The sequence below is a fragment of the Desarmillaria tabescens genome, assembly GCF_030435595.1.
Source record: "Desarmillaria tabescens strain CCBAS 213 chromosome Unknown EV420scaffold_29, whole genome shotgun sequence".
Taxonomy (NCBI): Eukaryota; Fungi; Basidiomycota; class Agaricomycetes; order Agaricales; family Physalacriaceae; genus Desarmillaria; species Desarmillaria tabescens.
Genome location: NW_026848328.1, coordinates 33,124 through 50,360, shown reverse-complemented (window position 1 = coordinate 50,360; position 17,237 = coordinate 33,124). Strand labels below are relative to the sequence as shown.

At 47.9% G+C, this 17,237-nt stretch overlaps 5 protein-coding genes and 1 non-coding gene across 6 annotated transcripts; 3 read left to right on the top strand and 3 right to left on the bottom strand.

Annotated features, from left to right (window-relative positions):
* Positions 1 to 586: 586 nt before the first annotated feature.
* EV420DRAFT_627077 (uncharacterized protein) lies at positions 587 to 1,734 on the bottom strand. Its single transcript, XM_060482839.1, has 3 exons — positions 916 to 1,734; positions 685 to 861; positions 587 to 634 (listed from the first exon to the last, which is right to left on the bottom strand). Exons 1-2 carry the CDS (start codon positions 1,471 to 1,473, stop codon positions 706 to 708), a joined length of 714 nt encoding a protein of 237 aa, XP_060328204.1. The 5' UTR covers positions 1,474 to 1,734; the 3' UTR covers positions 587 to 634; positions 685 to 705.
* Positions 1,735 to 2,147: 413 nt separating this feature from the next.
* EV420DRAFT_1557142 (uncharacterized protein) lies at positions 2,148 to 5,514 on the top strand. The gene is made up of 20 exons (XM_060473691.1): positions 2,148 to 2,203; positions 2,257 to 2,325; positions 2,376 to 2,441; positions 2,492 to 2,539; positions 2,589 to 2,638; positions 2,691 to 2,938; positions 3,113 to 3,444; positions 3,501 to 3,547; positions 3,599 to 3,730; positions 3,785 to 3,855; positions 3,948 to 3,992; positions 4,039 to 4,112; positions 4,144 to 4,174; positions 4,235 to 4,284; positions 4,338 to 4,371; positions 4,428 to 4,626; positions 4,675 to 4,791; positions 4,843 to 5,015; positions 5,074 to 5,126; positions 5,185 to 5,514. The coding sequence occupies exons 4-20, from the start codon at positions 2,509 to 2,511 to the stop codon at positions 5,298 to 5,300; spliced, it is 1,803 nt and encodes a 600-aa protein (XP_060328203.1). The 5' UTR covers positions 2,148 to 2,203; positions 2,257 to 2,325; positions 2,376 to 2,441; positions 2,492 to 2,508; the 3' UTR covers positions 5,301 to 5,514.
* A 345-nt stretch (positions 5,515 to 5,859) lies between these two features.
* Positions 5,860 to 6,950, bottom strand: EV420DRAFT_626935 (uncharacterized protein). The gene is made up of 3 exons (XM_060482838.1): positions 6,574 to 6,950; positions 6,403 to 6,525; positions 5,860 to 6,342 (listed from the first exon to the last, which is right to left on the bottom strand). The coding sequence occupies exons 1-3, from the start codon at positions 6,715 to 6,717 to the stop codon at positions 5,944 to 5,946; spliced, it is 666 nt and encodes a 221-aa protein (XP_060328202.1). The 5' UTR covers positions 6,718 to 6,950; the 3' UTR covers positions 5,860 to 5,943.
* A 1,960-nt stretch (positions 6,951 to 8,910) lies between these two features.
* EV420DRAFT_t175 lies at positions 8,911 to 8,992 on the top strand. Its single transcript has one exon. It is a non-coding gene; the product is annotated as a tRNA-Trp (tRNA).
* Positions 8,993 to 12,333: 3,341 nt separating this feature from the next.
* On the bottom strand, positions 12,334 to 13,086 carry EV420DRAFT_1557130 (uncharacterized protein). The gene is made up of 4 exons (XM_060473690.1): positions 12,975 to 13,086; positions 12,609 to 12,921; positions 12,529 to 12,554; positions 12,334 to 12,478 (listed from the first exon to the last, which is right to left on the bottom strand). Exons 2-4 carry the CDS (start codon positions 12,742 to 12,744, stop codon positions 12,371 to 12,373), a joined length of 270 nt encoding a protein of 89 aa, XP_060328201.1. The 5' UTR covers positions 12,745 to 12,921; positions 12,975 to 13,086; the 3' UTR covers positions 12,334 to 12,370.
* EV420DRAFT_626870 (uncharacterized protein) lies at positions 12,874 to 15,568 on the top strand. Its single transcript, XM_060482837.1, has 6 exons — positions 12,874 to 12,921; positions 12,975 to 13,174; positions 13,228 to 13,278; positions 13,332 to 13,527; positions 13,581 to 13,724; positions 13,780 to 15,568. Exons 2-6 carry the CDS (start codon positions 13,055 to 13,057, stop codon positions 15,312 to 15,314), a joined length of 2,046 nt encoding a protein of 681 aa, XP_060328200.1. The 5' UTR covers positions 12,874 to 12,921; positions 12,975 to 13,054; the 3' UTR covers positions 15,315 to 15,568.
* Positions 15,569 to 17,237: the final 1,669 nt, after the last annotated feature.

Below are 17,237 nucleotides of genomic sequence, written 5' to 3'. Positions count from 1 at the left end.
AGCAGTCAATATACACACCTGACCCGCTTCTCTCCCAGACAAAGAATCATCAAGACGGTACAAATTATATGCCAAAACTCCCTGACAATGTATCGACGCTCCTGGGTCACGCGAATGAAGCAGCTGCATCGCGGCTTTAAAAGGGCGAGGTTGTCTTGATTGAGTGTAACAAGCAGCTTCACTTCTACATCATGCTTGGAGTGATATTTCTGGTGAACTCTGCGAGGTCTTGATGATGTCTTCGACACGGTGATATGCGTATTTCTTGAAGGAGAGGAACGGACAGGTTGTTGTTACACGTACAAGCATCGCGCGCCTAAAAGACTCGACATTCGACCCGGTATAAACCAAAAAAAAGAGCAATTAACTCACTAGTCACTCCAGCAGTTTGTCAGTCGGATTTTCTTCGTATTTTCGACCAGCGTGATCTCGAACTGTTGTTAAGGCCACCAAGCGCTCTTTTAAAATTCCCGCCCAAAGTGATGAAAGATGAAATGAAATTGGAAAGAGCGTCATAGAATGCTACTTGGTACTTCGAACCCTAAGAAGCAAATCTCCTAGAGGCCAGCTCAAAAGAGAAACTGCAGTGTCATAATCGCCGACAAGAAGTCCTCAGACACTCCATATCTGACATCTATAGATGGGTTCAGAAACAGATATTAGGCAGAGGATAAATGGACGTACACTCGCTTCCGACTCTTCCTGCTAGTCCTGGATGTACTTCGGGTGAACATCGATCATCGACATAGAGGCAAAAGGATCCGGGACATCGAGATATAAAGCGCTTTCTGGACGCCAAACTTCTACACTGCTATCGTACTCCTTCGTGAATTCATCGCGGGTATCATCGGTTTGAACAGGCTATGAAAGAAGGACGAGTTAGACTCGATTGCACACCTTGAGAACAGAACAGACCACATCTGACTTGCTCGCACCGCGACTCAGCTTCGTGCGGACAGAAGAGAATAGCTTCTCAGAGAGCGTAGCATTTGCTGGGCCAAGAGGATGCGAATGGTAATCACTATAATATCCTTGAACAATCGGGGTGTCCGGATACGTCTTGACTCTGACGGAGCAGAAACAATTGTCTTCGATGGACTTGGACTTGTTAGGACCGACGTATTTGGGTATGCATCGTTTGTGACGGGAGCAGTAAAAGATATGCTCCGCCAGCCACGTACGCTTCCTGGGAGGAGCCACGTTCTCAAGGCTGGTAAACACGACGAACTTGATGCCATGAACACGTTGTTCATTCAAAAGCCAAGTCTGGAAATCCTCGATGGATGCCCATTCTCTCTCGTAGAGGCCGGGACAGTGCCTCTTGTCGTAGTCGAACCCTCTGCTGTTGCTTTTGCCTCGAATTTTCTCGACGGGATGTTTCGACATGTTGGGAAGACTGGGAGGACATATTGAACAAGCTGGGCTTGTGGAACAGCAAGACAGGGCAGCTTTGAGGACAGTCGAAGGTGGCATCGCGTTTCAGCTGAAGACAGCAGGTTCTGTGTTGGACTCGGATTGCAAAGAACGTGGTTGGGAGAAGGTTATTGGGCGAGCTTCAAGCTACGCGATGAGATGGAGGAAAGAATGAAAAGGTACTGAAGAATCGTCGAAACGTCTGTCACTTATATACACGCCTGCAGAGGAGATTACGGCAGATACAAAGGATTTGCTGGTGCTTGGAGCTGAATCGAAACCCTTTGTTGGCCATTGTTGGCTAGCACTCATCGTATTTTCATGCTATGAGGAAGAATCGGAACAAGAATAGATCCCATGTGCGGTAACGTGCACAGCACAATGACAGTAATTTCACCCACGGAACTGAGCGTCGCTAGCAGCAAGTCACATTCAGTTGCCAAAGCAGTTCGACCAGCACGTACAAGATAGACAATAGCCCTGGCCTGTCGCCGTCGCTGATAGCTTCGTGCAAGATAAATATGCAATTACTTGAATAAGGATGAATTTCTGTAGGCATGAACACTGAGAAGGAACAAAATCGTTAGTGTGACTGTGGATGCTCGTAGAGCTTTTGACACAGGCATGTCCATTCTAGAGAGTTACGGGCATCGTGAGTGACAGAACTAAAAGAGGAAGGGGTCGTGGGAAAGTATGTCAGATTCATCCATTGGCGGCCTCTGCGGCCCGGTTCCGCTTTTCTTCCTTGACATCTTCCATCTTCCCGGGGCTTCAGTTTCAACACGTCAAGGTGAGTGCTGAAGCACTAATAATAAAGTCAATAGCTTATGAGCCTTACTCTAGGGAAATAACTGGAATTGTCGCAAAAGAGAAAAAGGTCAGCAACCAAGTTAATAGTAGTTCCATCAACAAGTGTGTATCGTCGTTTGTTTATCATATACTATTTAAGTAGTGCCCTCCAGGCGAAGCGCGGGCACCCCCTCCACACATAAGACAAATAAGATCACTCAGCTTGACTTGGCCCAAAGGCATGTCAGTCGTCCTACCGACGCTACAATTGTAACTCATTCAAGGCCAGATAGTTTTTCTACCCCAATGGGCACCAAAAATCATTCTATCAAAGAAGGTGCGCTCATTCACTGACGCGTATCGCTTGCTAATAAGAAAATATCCAGTGGATCAAATACTCACAGCACCTGGAAGTCTTCTCGAGATTGAAACTCGCGTAAGTGTAGCCTACTTAGTTGTAGCACCACGCCTGAATATCCGCACTTCAGGTAGTTGATGGCCGGATCTCGAAGGTGTGGAAGAATCTCTGGCCCTCGATAAGAGTGTTCTTCTTGCAGTCGATGAAAAAACATGCCGACAAGACATATGTAGTGTTTGAGGAAGAACGGTACACCTTCCAGGAGATACTCGATAAGGCAGTGAAGTGCGCTGCCATCTTTAGAGATGTTTACAAAGTCAAAAAGGGTGCGTCAACTAAGCAACTGTGGAGTCGCACCCAGATTCATTTCATATGCAGGTGATCGTGTAGTAATCTGCTCTCGAAATTTCCCGAGTTACTACATTGTCTTTTGGGCTTGCCGTACGTCGATATCTAGGCTTATAGGAGGCGTATTAAAGCCCTATCTCAGATCTTCTTAGTGCTGTAACTGCACTCGTGAACGCGTAAGACTTTTGGTATGTGTTTACACAGTTTTCTTACTCGTATGCATGATAGGTGGCTACCACTTGGGCCGCTTCAACACTGCATCACGCTCACAAAGTGCTCGTTGATAATCCTAGACCCCGAGCGAGCTGATAGGATCGAACCGATTGCCGCCGATCTTAAGCACAGCTCAGGCACGTCAGGATACTTCGTTATTCAAGACCATGAGGGCAAAGGGGTTTGGGAGGGCATGGACACCTGGAGTACAACGTTTTCCCAGTACGACAAAGACCCTAACGGAATACTGCAAGACGATCCCCAAATGTCGCCTGACGATGATGCGATGATCATCTTTACGTCGGGAACCACTGGCCTTCCGAGTACGTCTTGTCGAATTTCCTGTATACGAGCTCGTTAATTACATCGTTTGCTACAGAGGGTGCACTAAGCACGCAGCGCGCACTTCTGAGCACCCTTTTCAGTGTATGATTTACATCCGTGAAGTACGGTCCCATTTTCACAGATACTCGATAGAGAGCTGCTATGGTTGCAAGAGACCTCATTCGACGAGGCACGCCTTACCCGCCTCCGCAGCCTGCTTCGGGTCCGCAGAAGAGTATCTTGCTTCCAACACCTCTGTTCCATGTCACCGGAATGAGGATGAGCGTAAGGCGGTCTTTCCTCCTAAATGTACTACAGCCAAAGCTGATCTGTGTTCAGTTTACCGGCACTTCTCAGGGATCTAAGCTAGTTTTAATGCGTAAATGGAACGTAGAAGAAGGTAACGAATGGTCCCATGACAGTATTATTGTCCTTTTGACTCTTCTTTGTCTCAGCTATCAAGTAATTGTTTGTATTCATCCCCGAACTGTTGTTAATGCAGTTTGCTTAGATTGTGCAGAGCAGAGGGTGTAACCTCTTTGGGCGGGTTCGCGTCTGTCTGCTGATTTTGGCTTCCGCTAACATGCCCGCAGTGTACCCTCAACCATAAGCGATCTTACCGACAGCCCCTTATCCGGGTTCCCTATAGAAAGTATCACATTCGGAGGTGCACCAGTAGCACCGTCTCTGGTCAAGAGATCGAAAAAAAGCATTTCCCCATGCGGTATTGTATGTGTTCCGACAAGTTGCTTCTATATATAGGGCTCGACTAATGTTTGTTCTGCTCAGTGGACAGGCGTATGGTCTCACTGAGACCAACGCTGCCTCGGTAGGAGTCGGTGAGAACCATTTTCCCTACCTGCTCTTATCCAAAGCCTGAATTTTGTCGTAGTTGGACCCAATTATACCGCAAAGCTGGATAGCTGGTGACGCGCTGCTCTCCCTCTCTAATGTCCTTCTTGCGAGCTCACAAAACTTCCAGCGGGTTCATTCTCCCTCCAAATGACATTCTGATCATGAAAAATGATGTCAAGGCAGCCCCGAGAGAGCTGGGAGAAATATGGCTCCGTGGTCCGAACGTGATGAAAGAGTACTTTGGAGATCAAGGTTTGTTCCATGTCGGTTGTTCAATTTCATGGAGCACACTGGCTTATTGCGTTGTCGCAGCTGCTACCGACAAGGTAGGACATATCTTGCTTGTGCGCGTTCGGGGACTGATCTCCGGCAAGGTTCTTACAAAGGATGGGTGGTTCAAGACTGGTGACCTAGGTTGCATTGACGAAGAAGGTTACGTCTACATAAAAGACAGGATCAAGGACATCATTATCCGTGGCGGAGAGAACGTCGTGAGTGCTAGTGATCGTGAATGCCTTCGATTATTAACGATGGATACGAAGGACTCCACTTCCGTCGAGAATGCATTATACACTGAGCCGGGCGTACTGGAAGCAGCAGCGGTAGGCGTACCCGACGAACGGCTGGGAGAATTGGTGACCGCGCTGGTTACCATCAAGCCTGGATATCATGGAAGAGTCAACGAGAAGAAACTTTTGGCGATCGCAGAAAAGCTGTACGCGTGTCATTTATTTCATGTTCGGCTCGAGTATATGACACTAACACGCGGGTAGGTTACCCAAGTTTGCTGTTCCGGTGATGATCGTTTTGCACGATGGGGAGTTTGGTATGTTCTTTTTGATGCTATATCAAGATATGTGTGAGATTGAAGAACATGAAAAAAGACCATACGCCCTCTGGCAAGCCAGTCAAGCCGCACCTGCGACAGATAGTGAAAAGGGAGTGGGAGCGGAGAACGAGGCAAGCAAGGGGTTTTGATGGGGAAAAGTCCAAACTATAGGATAGGGTAATACCCGTAATAGGTCGACACTCTGGATTCAGTGATAGGTCGAAATGACACTCTTTGCTACCTTCGAACCGTAGTATCATAGGGTCTAAGAGACGCAGTGCTGATCATGATCGGCAGCATGAAGCAACAATTGGTCCGGTACGTATACATTCACGGCTTTTCTACCGAGCCCGGACTCCAATTTAAAACAATGGGCGTATCCAACAGGTGGAACAGGGGATGACGTTAATAACAATAGCATTTGAAATCGCCGAGTTTGAAGGTGTCTGATGTGGAGCCCAACTGCCTCGTGGCACGCTACCTGGCTGGCATCGAATCTGGTGCACAACACATACTTACCGAGCAGGGGAAGTTGCCACCCTATATTATACCTATGCGTTGTACTCAAAGGGGAGGATAAGCTGCATATTTGCCTCAATAGATATAAAGTCGACAATGACATGGTCAGCGCGTCCGTAGGTTCGTAATATTTGTTTCGCAAATCGGAAGACACAACGTTTAGATTCTATCAGGGAGGATACCTATCTTCCAGACATGTATTCGACCGTGCCATGTAATACTACCTAATTATAAGGTCATCATAACAACTCCCAGCGCCAGATCCCCCCTGGAGTTTCCTTCAAACAGGCACGATTCAACCATACACAGCGAGCACAGTCCACGGAGTAACCACAATAGGAATAGCACAAGACGTCGGCGGCCTTACACGTAGAGCAGGCATATTTATACTAGGGATCTCTATCAAAACGAGGCCATCAAAGCAACACAAACTACAGACCGGATGACCGCAAGCCTCGACCAGAAAATTTTCACGGAAGTAGGCGCCATGGATCTTGAGGATGGACCCGTAGTCCTGCTCAACAGGGATACAACCGCGGATCATCTTGCGTGGAACTTTTGCAGGAACGAGCTTGCCATGGTAAGTCCTGCCACCGAGGCCCAAGGTATCAATCTCCTGCGAGGGTTCTTCCTTCCCCTCCCCTTCAATATCCTCTTCTTCATCCGTCACGGTAGCATTCTGTACCGCCTGTCCCTTATCAAAAGTATTACAGCGGTGAGGACGAGGGATATTGGCACGTGAGATCAGACATACCTCGGTGAGAGCCGACCCGATTGTCTTCTCGTCATTGTTTAGTTCTCCGTCGGCCGATCCTTCTGAGTACATCTCAGTCTCCTCATAAGCACCTTTATGCTCCGAGGATACATTGAACAGGCGCTAAGCAATACGTCAGTCAGCGACAAACAGGAAGGAATTATACCGTACAGTCATTTCGTTATAATCTTGCTGTAAGTTATCTACAGCCCTACGCCAGCTTTCAGGGTCAAGTCGTCGAGATGCATTGCACAACACGTTGGACCAGTTCATGGCCTCGCTGTAAGAATTGTTGTCACAATACCCAGTAGCCATGATAGCATCCTGATTGAAACCGTTATTAGCGCAAAAAAAAAAGAAGTTATTGAGAAGTTACAGGGTCACCCACATAAGTATGATTCCCATACCGAGTGCATTCTTCACGTTTTAGGCCTTTATCGCTGGCTTCAGCAAGCTGAAAGGTGATCTCCTTCATACAGTCAGTTAGGAGGATTGTTTGGGTTTTGGGCATCATAGATAAACAGAGGGATAAGGGAAAGGGATGCGAGAGGAACGGAGCAGAACTAAGTTATGGGAACAAAAGCTCAACCATTCAAGCGGAAAGCAAGGAAAACGAATCGATGCGCCCCCAATATGTAGTGCATGTCCCGGCTTCACAATCTGGGAAAGAAACATTCCAAGAAGTTCGACTCTCCATTTTGACAGGGCACACCTACCGATATTCCCGTAGATCACCATGCCCGTTCAGGTCCAGCCTAGGATGGCCTAGGATTGTACCAGAGGTCCAGATGCGGCGAATTCGCTATCGGTAAATCTGCATTTAATGAAGGTCCGGAAATGCTTCCAACATCCACTCGAGTGGCAGATGCTTCTGTAAGGTTTTATGTCTACAAATTTGCAGTCAATACAAGTCGATGCTACTCCAAACACACAAAGAACCGGTACCTGTTCAAGTTCGCTGACTCGGATGCGTGTATTGGAACGGAATGCCAGGATTGTCCCTTACGAAGTCAGAACGTGCTTTCCATATGCACCATTCGTTCGAAAAGATGAATATTCTTCAGCGATAGCAGCCTTCCGAGGCATGTGGTCTGACTGGGACCTTGACGGCTACAATGAAAATGTAAGTAATTTAATATTTGCCCTGGTCACAGGTCAGAAAAGCGCAAGGAGGGAAGATACGGGACCCGTACGATAGATCGACATCAAAGAATACACAAAAAATGGCAACACCACCGGCAAAGAGCAGTGTCGCACGATATCTCCTCGGTATTTGCATGTCCATGGGAGCAGGAATATCCAATTGGCGAAGTGCTTCATATAAATTGTCTGGAATGCGTCCACCAAGAATAGAGCATGAAACAGTAGTAGGAGCGGCATGGAAACAGCAGGAGAAATGAGAAACTGGACGAAGGGTAACCAAGGTGTCCGCAGCATCCGCCATTTAAATACAAGCACCGATGCCAACTACCCAGCAATGCCGCTTTAGCATCTCCGGGAAAGGCTTATGTTGCTGCTTCCAGATATCCAGCATGTCGTATACTTGAACAGACAACACAGAAACACAAAGGAATAGTGAAAACCGTCTGCCGAGTGCGACGCCGGTAGCTTCTGGTCTTCAACTTATATAGGCGTTGTCAATGCTAGAACGCGAGAGAAGGACTCGGACTCGGACTCGGTGAGGACCATTGTTCAAGGGTGTTGCGCATAGCTGAGTTTAGTGCTGTGCGAGAGCAAGACTTGGACTTGCAGGAAAAGAAACACATATGACCGTATTATGACGTTGGCTTCATCGCAAAGGACTTGGTATCAAAGGAGTGTTCGGTTTCGTCCTCCTTCGTTCTTGAAAGAGAGAATGAATAGCATTGATAGTGCGTATGGTAATAACGACGATATCGTGCAAATGTAGGCCTGCAATGGAGTCAATTTGAGTAGTATATATGCACCGAGAAGCAACTTAGCGTCGAGCGAAAAGAATCGCGACAAAATACGTTCCTCCTCTAGCTGATCCAAGATGGCTTTCAGTTGTTCTATATATTGGGCATGTATGGTCCTAGCTGTCTGGTTAGCGATGAATGTAGAAAGCTAGAGAGCCAGTGAAAAGTACTACGTACCTCGTTCATAACTTAACACGAGTGGAAGACCATGGTTATGGCTGGAATGAGCAGACACGAGAATATTTAGAGAGACGACCGATGTGCGTGTTCCTAAAGACGTCTATGTGGACAGGGCACAAAGGCGGCGTAGCCTCCAGGCACAAAGGACCAGAGACGCCGACGTCTGACTGACAATGTACTATCTTCAGCGACCCTTTGCTCTTCATGCCTCAGGATGCAATTTGACGCCTTCCGCAAAGTTGAATTCACCGCTCCTTCGAGTGAGAACACATCTGTGAGTGGGTATTCTCTTTTGTGAGAGGGGGGATTGAGGGGAGCGTATGATTGCGTATGAGAACCCATTTCTGGGGCTATCTGAATATAGTTACTTAAATCAATCCTTCACATTGTAGGGGCCTTAGCTCAGTGGTAGAGCGTGTGATTCCAGTTTTCGGATGTCCACAAGGTCGTGCGTTCAACTCGCTCAGGCCTCAAGTTTTTGTACGTGGATGGGCCAGCATATCTATTTTTCACAAGGACTGAGACTCACTACTCACCACTAGTGAGTCCTGGCCGGAGATCAGGCACCAGATTTCCCAATGTGCATGTTGTCTTCTCTGGGTGATGTAAATACCAAAATCTTACACGGATGCCCAAGGTTGCATTGTGAGTGTAGGATGTCACTCTTCTTCACCTCTTCAGGCTTCGAACCGAGTGTATGGTTTGCGAGAACCTAAGCATAAAGTCCTAATACTCATGGTGAAACCCCTGGCACGCATGCCGTTGAATGTTCAACTGGTCATAGCAGCGGCCAATTGATGTTTACCATGATACGGTTCGGCGTATTCAACACGATATCTCATTCTCTTTCAATTGTATGACCTTGCCAAAGAGTCATGGAGCACTTCCATGATGTGGCCTTCTTCATTGATCTTGTATTTCATTGTTTCCGTCGATCACCATCTCAGGTTCTTGTCAATTAATTATCAACCTGCGACGCACACGCGATGGTCAATATGCCACCATTACTTTTGTTCCTTTTTTAACTGTTGACTCAAAGTGTCGCGGAAAATCCCCACTTCCCACATTTCCACCCATGTCTACAACACAGCGAACCGCGTACAGTATTGTTTTCGACAGGGAACTCGAACTTCGCCCCTTCCAATCCAACTTCCCGGAGCTTCTCATCTCTAGCGACAGCAATTTACGGCGCATATTGTGGCAGCTCAACAGCGGAGAACTCCCCGATGTCGACTGTTTTCAACTCCCCGTCATGCTGAAGCACGCGCAATTCTCCGACGTGGACCAGATGATGCACCTGCTCTCCCACTTCAAGTCCTTCGAGAGGCTCTCCATCAGCCGAGTGGTCTTTGACGCCAATCCTAATTCAAGCAGCGTCTGACACCCCCTCGATGGAATCAAGCACCTCTGTGTGGATTACAGGGACTCCTGTACTATCTCTCGCCACAGCCTGATTCGACTTCTTCAATGCTTGCCGGACCTCACTTCCCTGGCATTCCGTAATGTCATCTTTCCACCGCGCTACACCGTCTCGTACTCGGACGACGACACACTCCCGCTCTCGCAACGAGCCCAACCAAGAAAAATCTCTATCAGCACTGTCCACCCCATCAATTTTCGGTCTACCCTCACGTGTATCTGTGACACGCTCAACCTCCAGGGCCTCCGACAACTTCAACTCAAAGTGGAATCCTCTGCGTCCAGCGATGAGTACAACAGCTGCAGGGGGTTGTTCGAACTCTCGGAGCTCCTTAAAGGGAGTGAAGGTCTTCAGTCGTTGGACATTGGGTTTCACATGGATGGTGAGCCGATATTTTGTCATCATGGCTAGCAACTTGACCGAGCATAGATCATCTCAACAAATACTTAACCAAGCCTGACAAACTTGGTTTTCTCCGGGTGAGCATACACTCCAAGGCTTCATGCTCCCAACAGCTCCAGTGGCTCCGCTATTCGCTTCAACGAAGCTCTCGGAGAAACAAGACCGTCAAGATACAGCTTGCACGAAGACAGTCCCTCCAAGATTTCGAGGAATTCTATGACGATTGGTTCGACTTGGCCAGGGAGACGACAGCGACGATAGAAATTCCGTTCCCGGTGCAAGGCGAGGCGAGGGAAATGATCAAGGGTTATCTAGCGAGAGGATTTAAGAAGAGCAGATACACGGAAAATCAGGTTCGTGTGGGGTGGCTGTCGAGCTTCCACATTCAGGTGCTCCCTCAATCTTAGTGATGTTCGTCGGATAAATTCATTGTCGAATTCCATATCGGATTAAATTGGATGATCAAATCGTGTGGATACATTGGAGGTAGCCATTGTAAGCCCACCGTCACAAGAACTACTATAGGAACATTTAGCCTTGACGTTCAGTCCGGAAGTTGGATGTACGTACAGCGTTGTTCACTTGACCGTAGGCTCTTGCTTCCTCTCGGTCCGACTCCTAGCCTGAAGTACATTCCCAACGTTTCCGGAACTGCTTCGTCCCGCGAACTCCAAGAAACAGATCCGAATACCCACCCGTGCACAAGATGACCACCGGAAAAGGTAGCTCGAAGCAAAACACTGTTGGCAAGGGGGAGCAGCACCCATCTCTTGTAATAGTGATAAAGGAGGCGCGCGGGGGAGTTGTTGGTAAGTCTGTCTGTTACGTCCTGTTTGGTGGTACCGTAATATTCATTGGCAGCGACGAATCGATTATCTTCCCGTCAGAGTTTCTAGAGGCGGGATTTCTGGTGTGGTTCTTTCGTTCGTGACTGATGTTGGGGTTGTGAAGGTTATCGAGGAGCCTTGACAAGCAAAGATTGGTCGCTGTCAGGTCTTGGCGGCGGTGGATTTCGAGTCTGGTCAGTTTGGATAGGCGGCATTGAGGCCGACTATTTTTGTGTGAGAAAAGGAGGTCATGGAGGTGCGTCGGGTGGGGGCATCTGATGAACTAGCCGGATAAATTAACCGACAGCCAGCCTATGAAAGCCTGCAGTTGACACATCCGAATCAGACCACCTCAAGTCGGCGAGACTGATGAAGTAGAGAGCAAATCATAGGTCGAAGGTAATGATGTAGAATCTTCTCTGCTGCGGATCGGAGAAGTTAACGAAAACTTTGCGAATGCATCTGGCGGCAGCGACGCTGGAACACGGCATCAAAGCTTGTTCTTTCGTCATCTTTGACCCTCCTCGTTCCAACCGTTGCTCCGCTGGCACGACCTCCTTATCTTCCTTTCAACATTGCCCTCGAGCGCGCGACCCATTCTATCATTGCTTGCACATTATGAACGATCCCCCCAGGGCATCGGCAGCTTCGAGTTTCGTAGTGTTGGTAGCGGGTGTAGCACTAAGTGAAAATGCTAGGTTTTAGCCACACAAGCACCAGAAAGGCGATCCACTGGAAGAAATTTATCAGGTCAAAGCGTGCTCCCTCCGCAGCTCAGATATGGATTTGAGTTCCTCAGTATATGGAACGAACCCGGCCGAGAACGATGGCTATAGAAAGCTGGAGATAAATGAATACCGACACAGGCCAACGAAAACTACTATAGACGCACCTGGTTCGTCTTTCCAGGATCCCGCATAACTGAATACCGGCTAATGGCTTTCATAGTGACAAGATGAGGAGACGTGTTGCGCTGAGCGGAGTCGACGTCGCACTGTGAGGTCGCAACCATTCAAGTGACTCTCTCATAGAGCCCTGCTGTTGCTGCGAGCGAGAACGAGAACGCTATCGTGACTCGGGTGTGTCGGATGTGTGCCAACTGGATGCGGTCAGGGATCGACGCGTCCAATCATGCCAGCCAAACAACTTGAAATAAACCCGGACGTAACAACGGCCATCATCGGGGCGCCCGGGGAATGCATCTAAGATACCGTATCTTCACCTTTAACCCTTTGCTCCACGCTTCGAGCTCGTTTACTTCTCACTGGGACCACCCGTCCGTGCGCAATAGCCATGGCAAATGAGGGAGGGTTAGTTCATTTCATTCTTCTGTATTTTCTGCGTTCATACGTCCTTACAGGAATCGCCGGACCCTTTTCATCCGTGGTTAGTGTCATTCTACTCTTATGTGCTTAATCCAACGTTTCAAGTGTTGTATAGACATCGAAATCGTTACGATTGCACCCACAGAAGAATCAAGGTTTCGTTTGAAAATCATCGCAGGCAATATTAAGCGAAAGACGAAAATAATCAAGATGAACAGAGACGACGTCATGCCAAAGTGGACCATAAACATGAAGCTGTAAGTTGCATACGCATACACTCCCGTCCTGGTAGACGAATCATGGTGGTAGTGACCTCAACTCACAAACTGTGGTTTCATGGAGGCTATATGGTCGTCGGAGACTACGTTTCGAGGTCCTCGGCAGCGTCGAGAAGACGCTTGGCGAGCTGCTTGAAGGGAGAGATACAAGTGCGTGCGGTGTTCATTGCTTTGCTCTTATATATACTGATTTTTCTCTACAGGTACTGAGATACATCTATTCAATGGATCTTCTGAGGTCGCAGTCCTCAAAATAACCGGCTCAGAAAGCGCCAAGACAATCATGGACCAACTCGTCCCGAGCATCAAGAAACCCTCAGAAAATTCCAAGTACCTAGACAACATTGACGCTCTGCAGAAGGTGTTCGGTGCTGCGAAGCAGATGGTCGATGCTCTTGCGGGGGTAGGTAATACTTGACAAGTCGATTTGTATGGCTTGACGAGCCTTTTCCCAAGGTGCATCCCGCAGCTACCATCGCTTGGGGATTTCTGTCTGTTGGATTCGAGGTGCGTTGTCAATGGTGTTCCTAGCGCGCGATATTTTGACGGCATATATGCAGGCAGTGAAGAACCAACGCGACGCGAAACAAGCAATACTCAATCTTTACACCGAAATGATATCAGTCTACGAAGAGGCCAGCAAGGACAGTGTCTTGCAGCAACGCGACGGTCTATATGGAACGTATAGTTCCTTGTTCAAGCAGACCATCGAGTGCGCCATTTTCATTGAAGGCTATGCAAAGAAGAGTGGGATAGGTGTGTTTTTGAGTCTCAGTTCTCTTATGATGGATAACTCACGACTCTTTCAGAGCATCTTTTCACGATGGACCTATCGGGCCAAGCTGAAAATTTTCGTCAGGCCTTCATCGACCTGAAAGGCCAGCTGAGTATGGGATTCGCAAGGGAATCAGCCATTGTTACTCTCGGTGTCCAGGAGCTTGTGAACATTCAGAGTGCGCCGTTCTTCAACTGCAATCAGTTATAAGCACTGACGATTGAGGCCTTTAGTTATGAGAGATCGATTGCAAGATCTCCGACCACCTCAAGAACTGGGGCCAAAGTCGCGTTGTATGCCCGGAACGCGTGTTGAGACAATCAACGCGATGATGTCATGGATTGCCCAGTGTAACGGCGGGACAATGTGGTGCAAAGGATTGGCGGGGACGGGGAAGAGCTCTTTGATGGGAACCCTCCACGACTTGCTCACTGCGGACATCGGGGGACGGAGTCGGCTTGTAGCCTTCATTCGCTACGACCGTATCGAGTATTCAGATGCCAGCAAGCTAATCAGCAGCATCGCATATGCCTTGGGAATGTTCGATGACCGCATCGGGATGGCAATCTCCAAAGTTATCCAGACATCGCGATCGGTGCCGACCATGTTAGACCTGTCTGCTCAGTTTCGGCTTCTACTTCGTGATCCGCTTGAATCCCTCCCTAGTCTTGTTGATGAAGGTCCCCTGGTAGTCATCATCGATGGATTGGATGAGTGCGATGCATCTAGTGAAATGTTAGATGTACTCGCCGAGGGATTTGGTCCGAAACTTCCCTTCATGCGGCTCATTGTTTCCAGCCGACCGATTCATCGCATAGCTACGGTGTTCGAGGAACGGGATTGCATATCCATGCTCCATTTAGATACCTCCTCAGAGGATGTAAACCGTGATATTCAGTTCTACCTGGAAATCCAATTTGCAAGTATACACGAGGATGCGTTTCAGGAGAAGTGTAAAAAGCTGGATGCCATCAATAAACTGACGGCACGGGCGAGCGGTTTATTCATTTGGGCTGCAACTGTTGCGAAATTCATCCTTGCATTTCCAGGGATATCAAGGCTTCAGGCTCTCCTAGCCACGGATATCCCTAGTGATGCGACCGAGGCTCTAACATTCTTATATCGCACTGCTTTGAATACTCTCTCGTCTGAAATCCCGGGTACCAATGCGGACATTAAAAAGTGTGTGCGTGATGTTCTCGGCGCTGTGCTGGCAGCCGAGACGCCTCCAGGGATGACAGAGGAAATCCTTGATAACATTGTCCTAGACCAAGGCAGCCCTCCGTCGCATCGCATCGTGTCTATGCTAGGAAGTATAATCAGTCCTGAAACTGAGGACTCGCCCATCCGACTCATACACAAATCCCTCGATGATTTCTTACAGGATCGGAGCCGATGTGGGGACGATTGGTTCGTTGATGTCACTTTGCACCGCATGGCACTAGCCAAACGGTGTCTGACTTCATTGACGCCTTTTCTTCTGGAGTGGTCCAAAATCAATACACATAGCTTGGATATCATCGCTGTACCAGAGTATATTTCCCGATATGCATTGTTTGGAGCGTTGTGGCATATTAACGTCTTCGACAAGACTGGCTTAGAACTCTTCGCTTCCTTTTTCCGTCGCCACTTTCTTCCTTGGTTGGATGTACATCTATGTATTGGATCTGATTCTGTCCTTCAAAACATGGCGATGTTGCTGAACTGGTCTAACGTACGTGGCATGAAAGTGAGCTTTATTTCCCGAACTAAATCACCTTGGTCCTAGCAATTTGACGGCATTGAGCCACGCACTTTATTCTACCACGCTTATCTGTTTGCGTACAGAGCAATAGAGGACGGAGGGCGATCTAGGTTAGGACCATCATATGTTTACACTCGCGCGATGTGTCTTTCACCGTCGAGTAATGTCATTCGCAAGGCCTGGGATTTAGAGCAGTCCAATGCTTTGGGTGAACCTGTGTTCCCCGACAGAGAGCGCCTTCTCTCTTGCATGATAGGTGGCCAGCATCTCCACTATTACACTCTTCCAGACTCCAACACTCTCATGACCTTAAGTACCTCATCATCATCCGTATTCATCCAGCAATGGGAGATCGATACGGGACGACAGAAATCATCGCCAGACGTGCACCATATTATTCAAACTCCATTTTTCAATAATTCCGAGTCTTATACCGTCTACACGGATGGACGGTTAGTACTTTTGTTTGAAAAAGAAACTTTGACACCTCCGCCGACATCAGAATGGATAATGCTACCCCAAATCCCTAACTATGCTTCACAGGGGACCATCGGTACTGCTTCATGGCGTTACATCGGTCTCTTTGACTCCCGAACTCAAACGTTCAAAACGTACCTGTTGTCGTTGCCTAACACTGAGGCCATCTCAAACGAAGTATACGACAATGGCATTGTCCTTACACATAACGCTGGATTTTTTATGAAGATTACCGTCTGTCAAGAGGACAACTTTGCGTGGACATCAATTCCGGCATATCGACGATTACAAATTAATCGAGATGGATCAACAATTCTGTTGAGGCACCATGATGACACTATACAACTATACGATGCACGGACAGGTGCTGCTGTCTTTGACTCCCTTCACAGTGATAAATACCTGGTTGGTGTCTCTGATGATGGCACAAAAACTGTGCTTCGTAGCACGGAGGCTGATAATGTGGTGAGCATCCTCGACATGGCTCTGGGTGGGAAGGTCCTTGCTGTATTAGGCGACATAGGGAGTAAGGTCTGGTTCCTTGGAGAGTCAAAGATTGCCTATAAAGTCCGCCAATGCTTAATTGTTCAAAGTCTGGTGACAGGTAACATTCTGTTCTGCCATGGCATTTCCAAATCTTCCGAGGAGCTACATTATTCTGTACACGCTACACTAGATGGAACGAGAGTCGTCAGTCATGGACGTGGTACATGCATGGTATGGGATGTCGAAGACTTATAGTATATCAGTACCTATTTTTAACAGTGTATACATTTTAATTTTTGATCGGATGTTCACAAAGATTTGGAAATTTTGAAAGGAAAATCATCATTAGCACCGTTCGTTCTTGTTGACGCCATCCATCACTAAACACCGGTGGTACAGTATACAGCTGAAAGTTACATCAACAATACAGTCAACCTCCGCTAGGAAGAATAACTGCAGTTAACGATGAGTATAGCTATCAGTATCGGGATTCAGACCTCGGTATAGGTATTATCCTCAATGATGGCTCCTCTTTCTCTCGCCTACTACAACAGGTGTTGACCCATCCCCATTCCGTTTTCTTCTTCTCTCGCACACTGCAGACCAGTGAAGGTCGTCATCAACACTTCGCGGTTGTAGACTCTCATCAGTGATTAGGTGACGCTGAACGTGATTTTTTCGCAGTCTTCACTTTGGCAAAGGAGGTCGCAGACGTACACTGGAGATGGGCGCATGCGATGAACTTGCTGTCGTGGAGAATCGACGGATATCGAGTGAGATCGTGCATTGCTTTTGGGTGCGCGGTCCTCCTCTAGTACACACCCTTCCCTCCCGAAAGACACACGAATCGAATAGTCTGCGGTTGGAAAGTCTGCCGGTCCTGAATGAAATCAGGCGTGCATTATAACGACGGGTTTTGCCCTCTTCTTAATTCAAGCTGTATCCCATCCCACATGCGGGGCTAGAGAGCAGCTTAAAGTTATT

Bases quoted from the DNA above. Each gene is read 5' to 3' on its own strand.
- EV420DRAFT_627077 (XM_060482839.1), bottom strand. From the start codon at position 1,473: ATGCCACCTTCGACTGTCCTCAAAGCTGCCCTGTCTTGCTGTTCCACA. The intron at 862-915 runs GTCTGTTCTGTT...CTTCTTTCATAG, and splicing joins GTGCGAGCAAGTCAGATGTG to CCTGTTCAAACCGATGATAC.
- EV420DRAFT_1557142 (XM_060473691.1), top strand. From the start codon at position 2,509: ATGGGCACCAAAAATCATTCTATCAAAGAAG. The intron at 3,445-3,500 runs GTACGTCTTGTC...CGTTTGCTACAG, and splicing joins GGGAACCACTGGCCTTCCGA to AGGGTGCACTAAGCACGCAG. The intron at 5,127-5,184 runs GTATGTTCTTTT...ACATGAAAAAAG, and splicing joins TTTGCACGATGGGGAGTTTG to ACCATACGCCCTCTGGCAAG.
- EV420DRAFT_626935 (XM_060482838.1), bottom strand. From the start codon at position 6,717: ATGGCTACTGGGTATTGTGACAACAATTCTTACAGCGAGGCCATGAAC. The intron at 6,526-6,573 runs GTACGGTATAAT...CGTATTGCTTAG, and splicing joins AAGATTATAACGAAATGACT to CGCCTGTTCAATGTATCCTC. The intron at 6,343-6,402 runs GTATGTCTGATC...ACTTTTGATAAG, and splicing joins TCGGGTCGGCTCTCACCGAG to GGACAGGCGGTACAGAATGC.
- EV420DRAFT_1557130 (XM_060473690.1), bottom strand. From the start codon at position 12,744: ATGTTTATGGTCCACTTTGGCATGACGTCGTCTCTGTTCATCTTGATT. The intron at 12,555-12,608 runs CTATACAACACT...AATGACACTAAC, and splicing joins AATCGTAACGATTTCGATGT to CACGGATGAAAAGGGTCCGG. The intron at 12,479-12,528 runs CTGTAAGGACGT...AAATGAACTAAC, and splicing joins TGAAAAGGGTCCGGCGATTC to CCTCCCTCATTTGCCATGGC.
- EV420DRAFT_626870 (XM_060482837.1), top strand. From the start codon at position 13,055: ATGGACCAACTCGTCCCGAGCATCAAGAAACCCTCAGAAAATTCCAAG. The intron at 13,528-13,580 runs GTGTGTTTTTGA...CGACTCTTTCAG, and splicing joins TGCAAAGAAGAGTGGGATAG to AGCATCTTTTCACGATGGAC. The intron at 13,725-13,779 runs GTGCGCCGTTCT...TGAGGCCTTTAG, and splicing joins GGAGCTTGTGAACATTCAGA to TTATGAGAGATCGATTGCAA.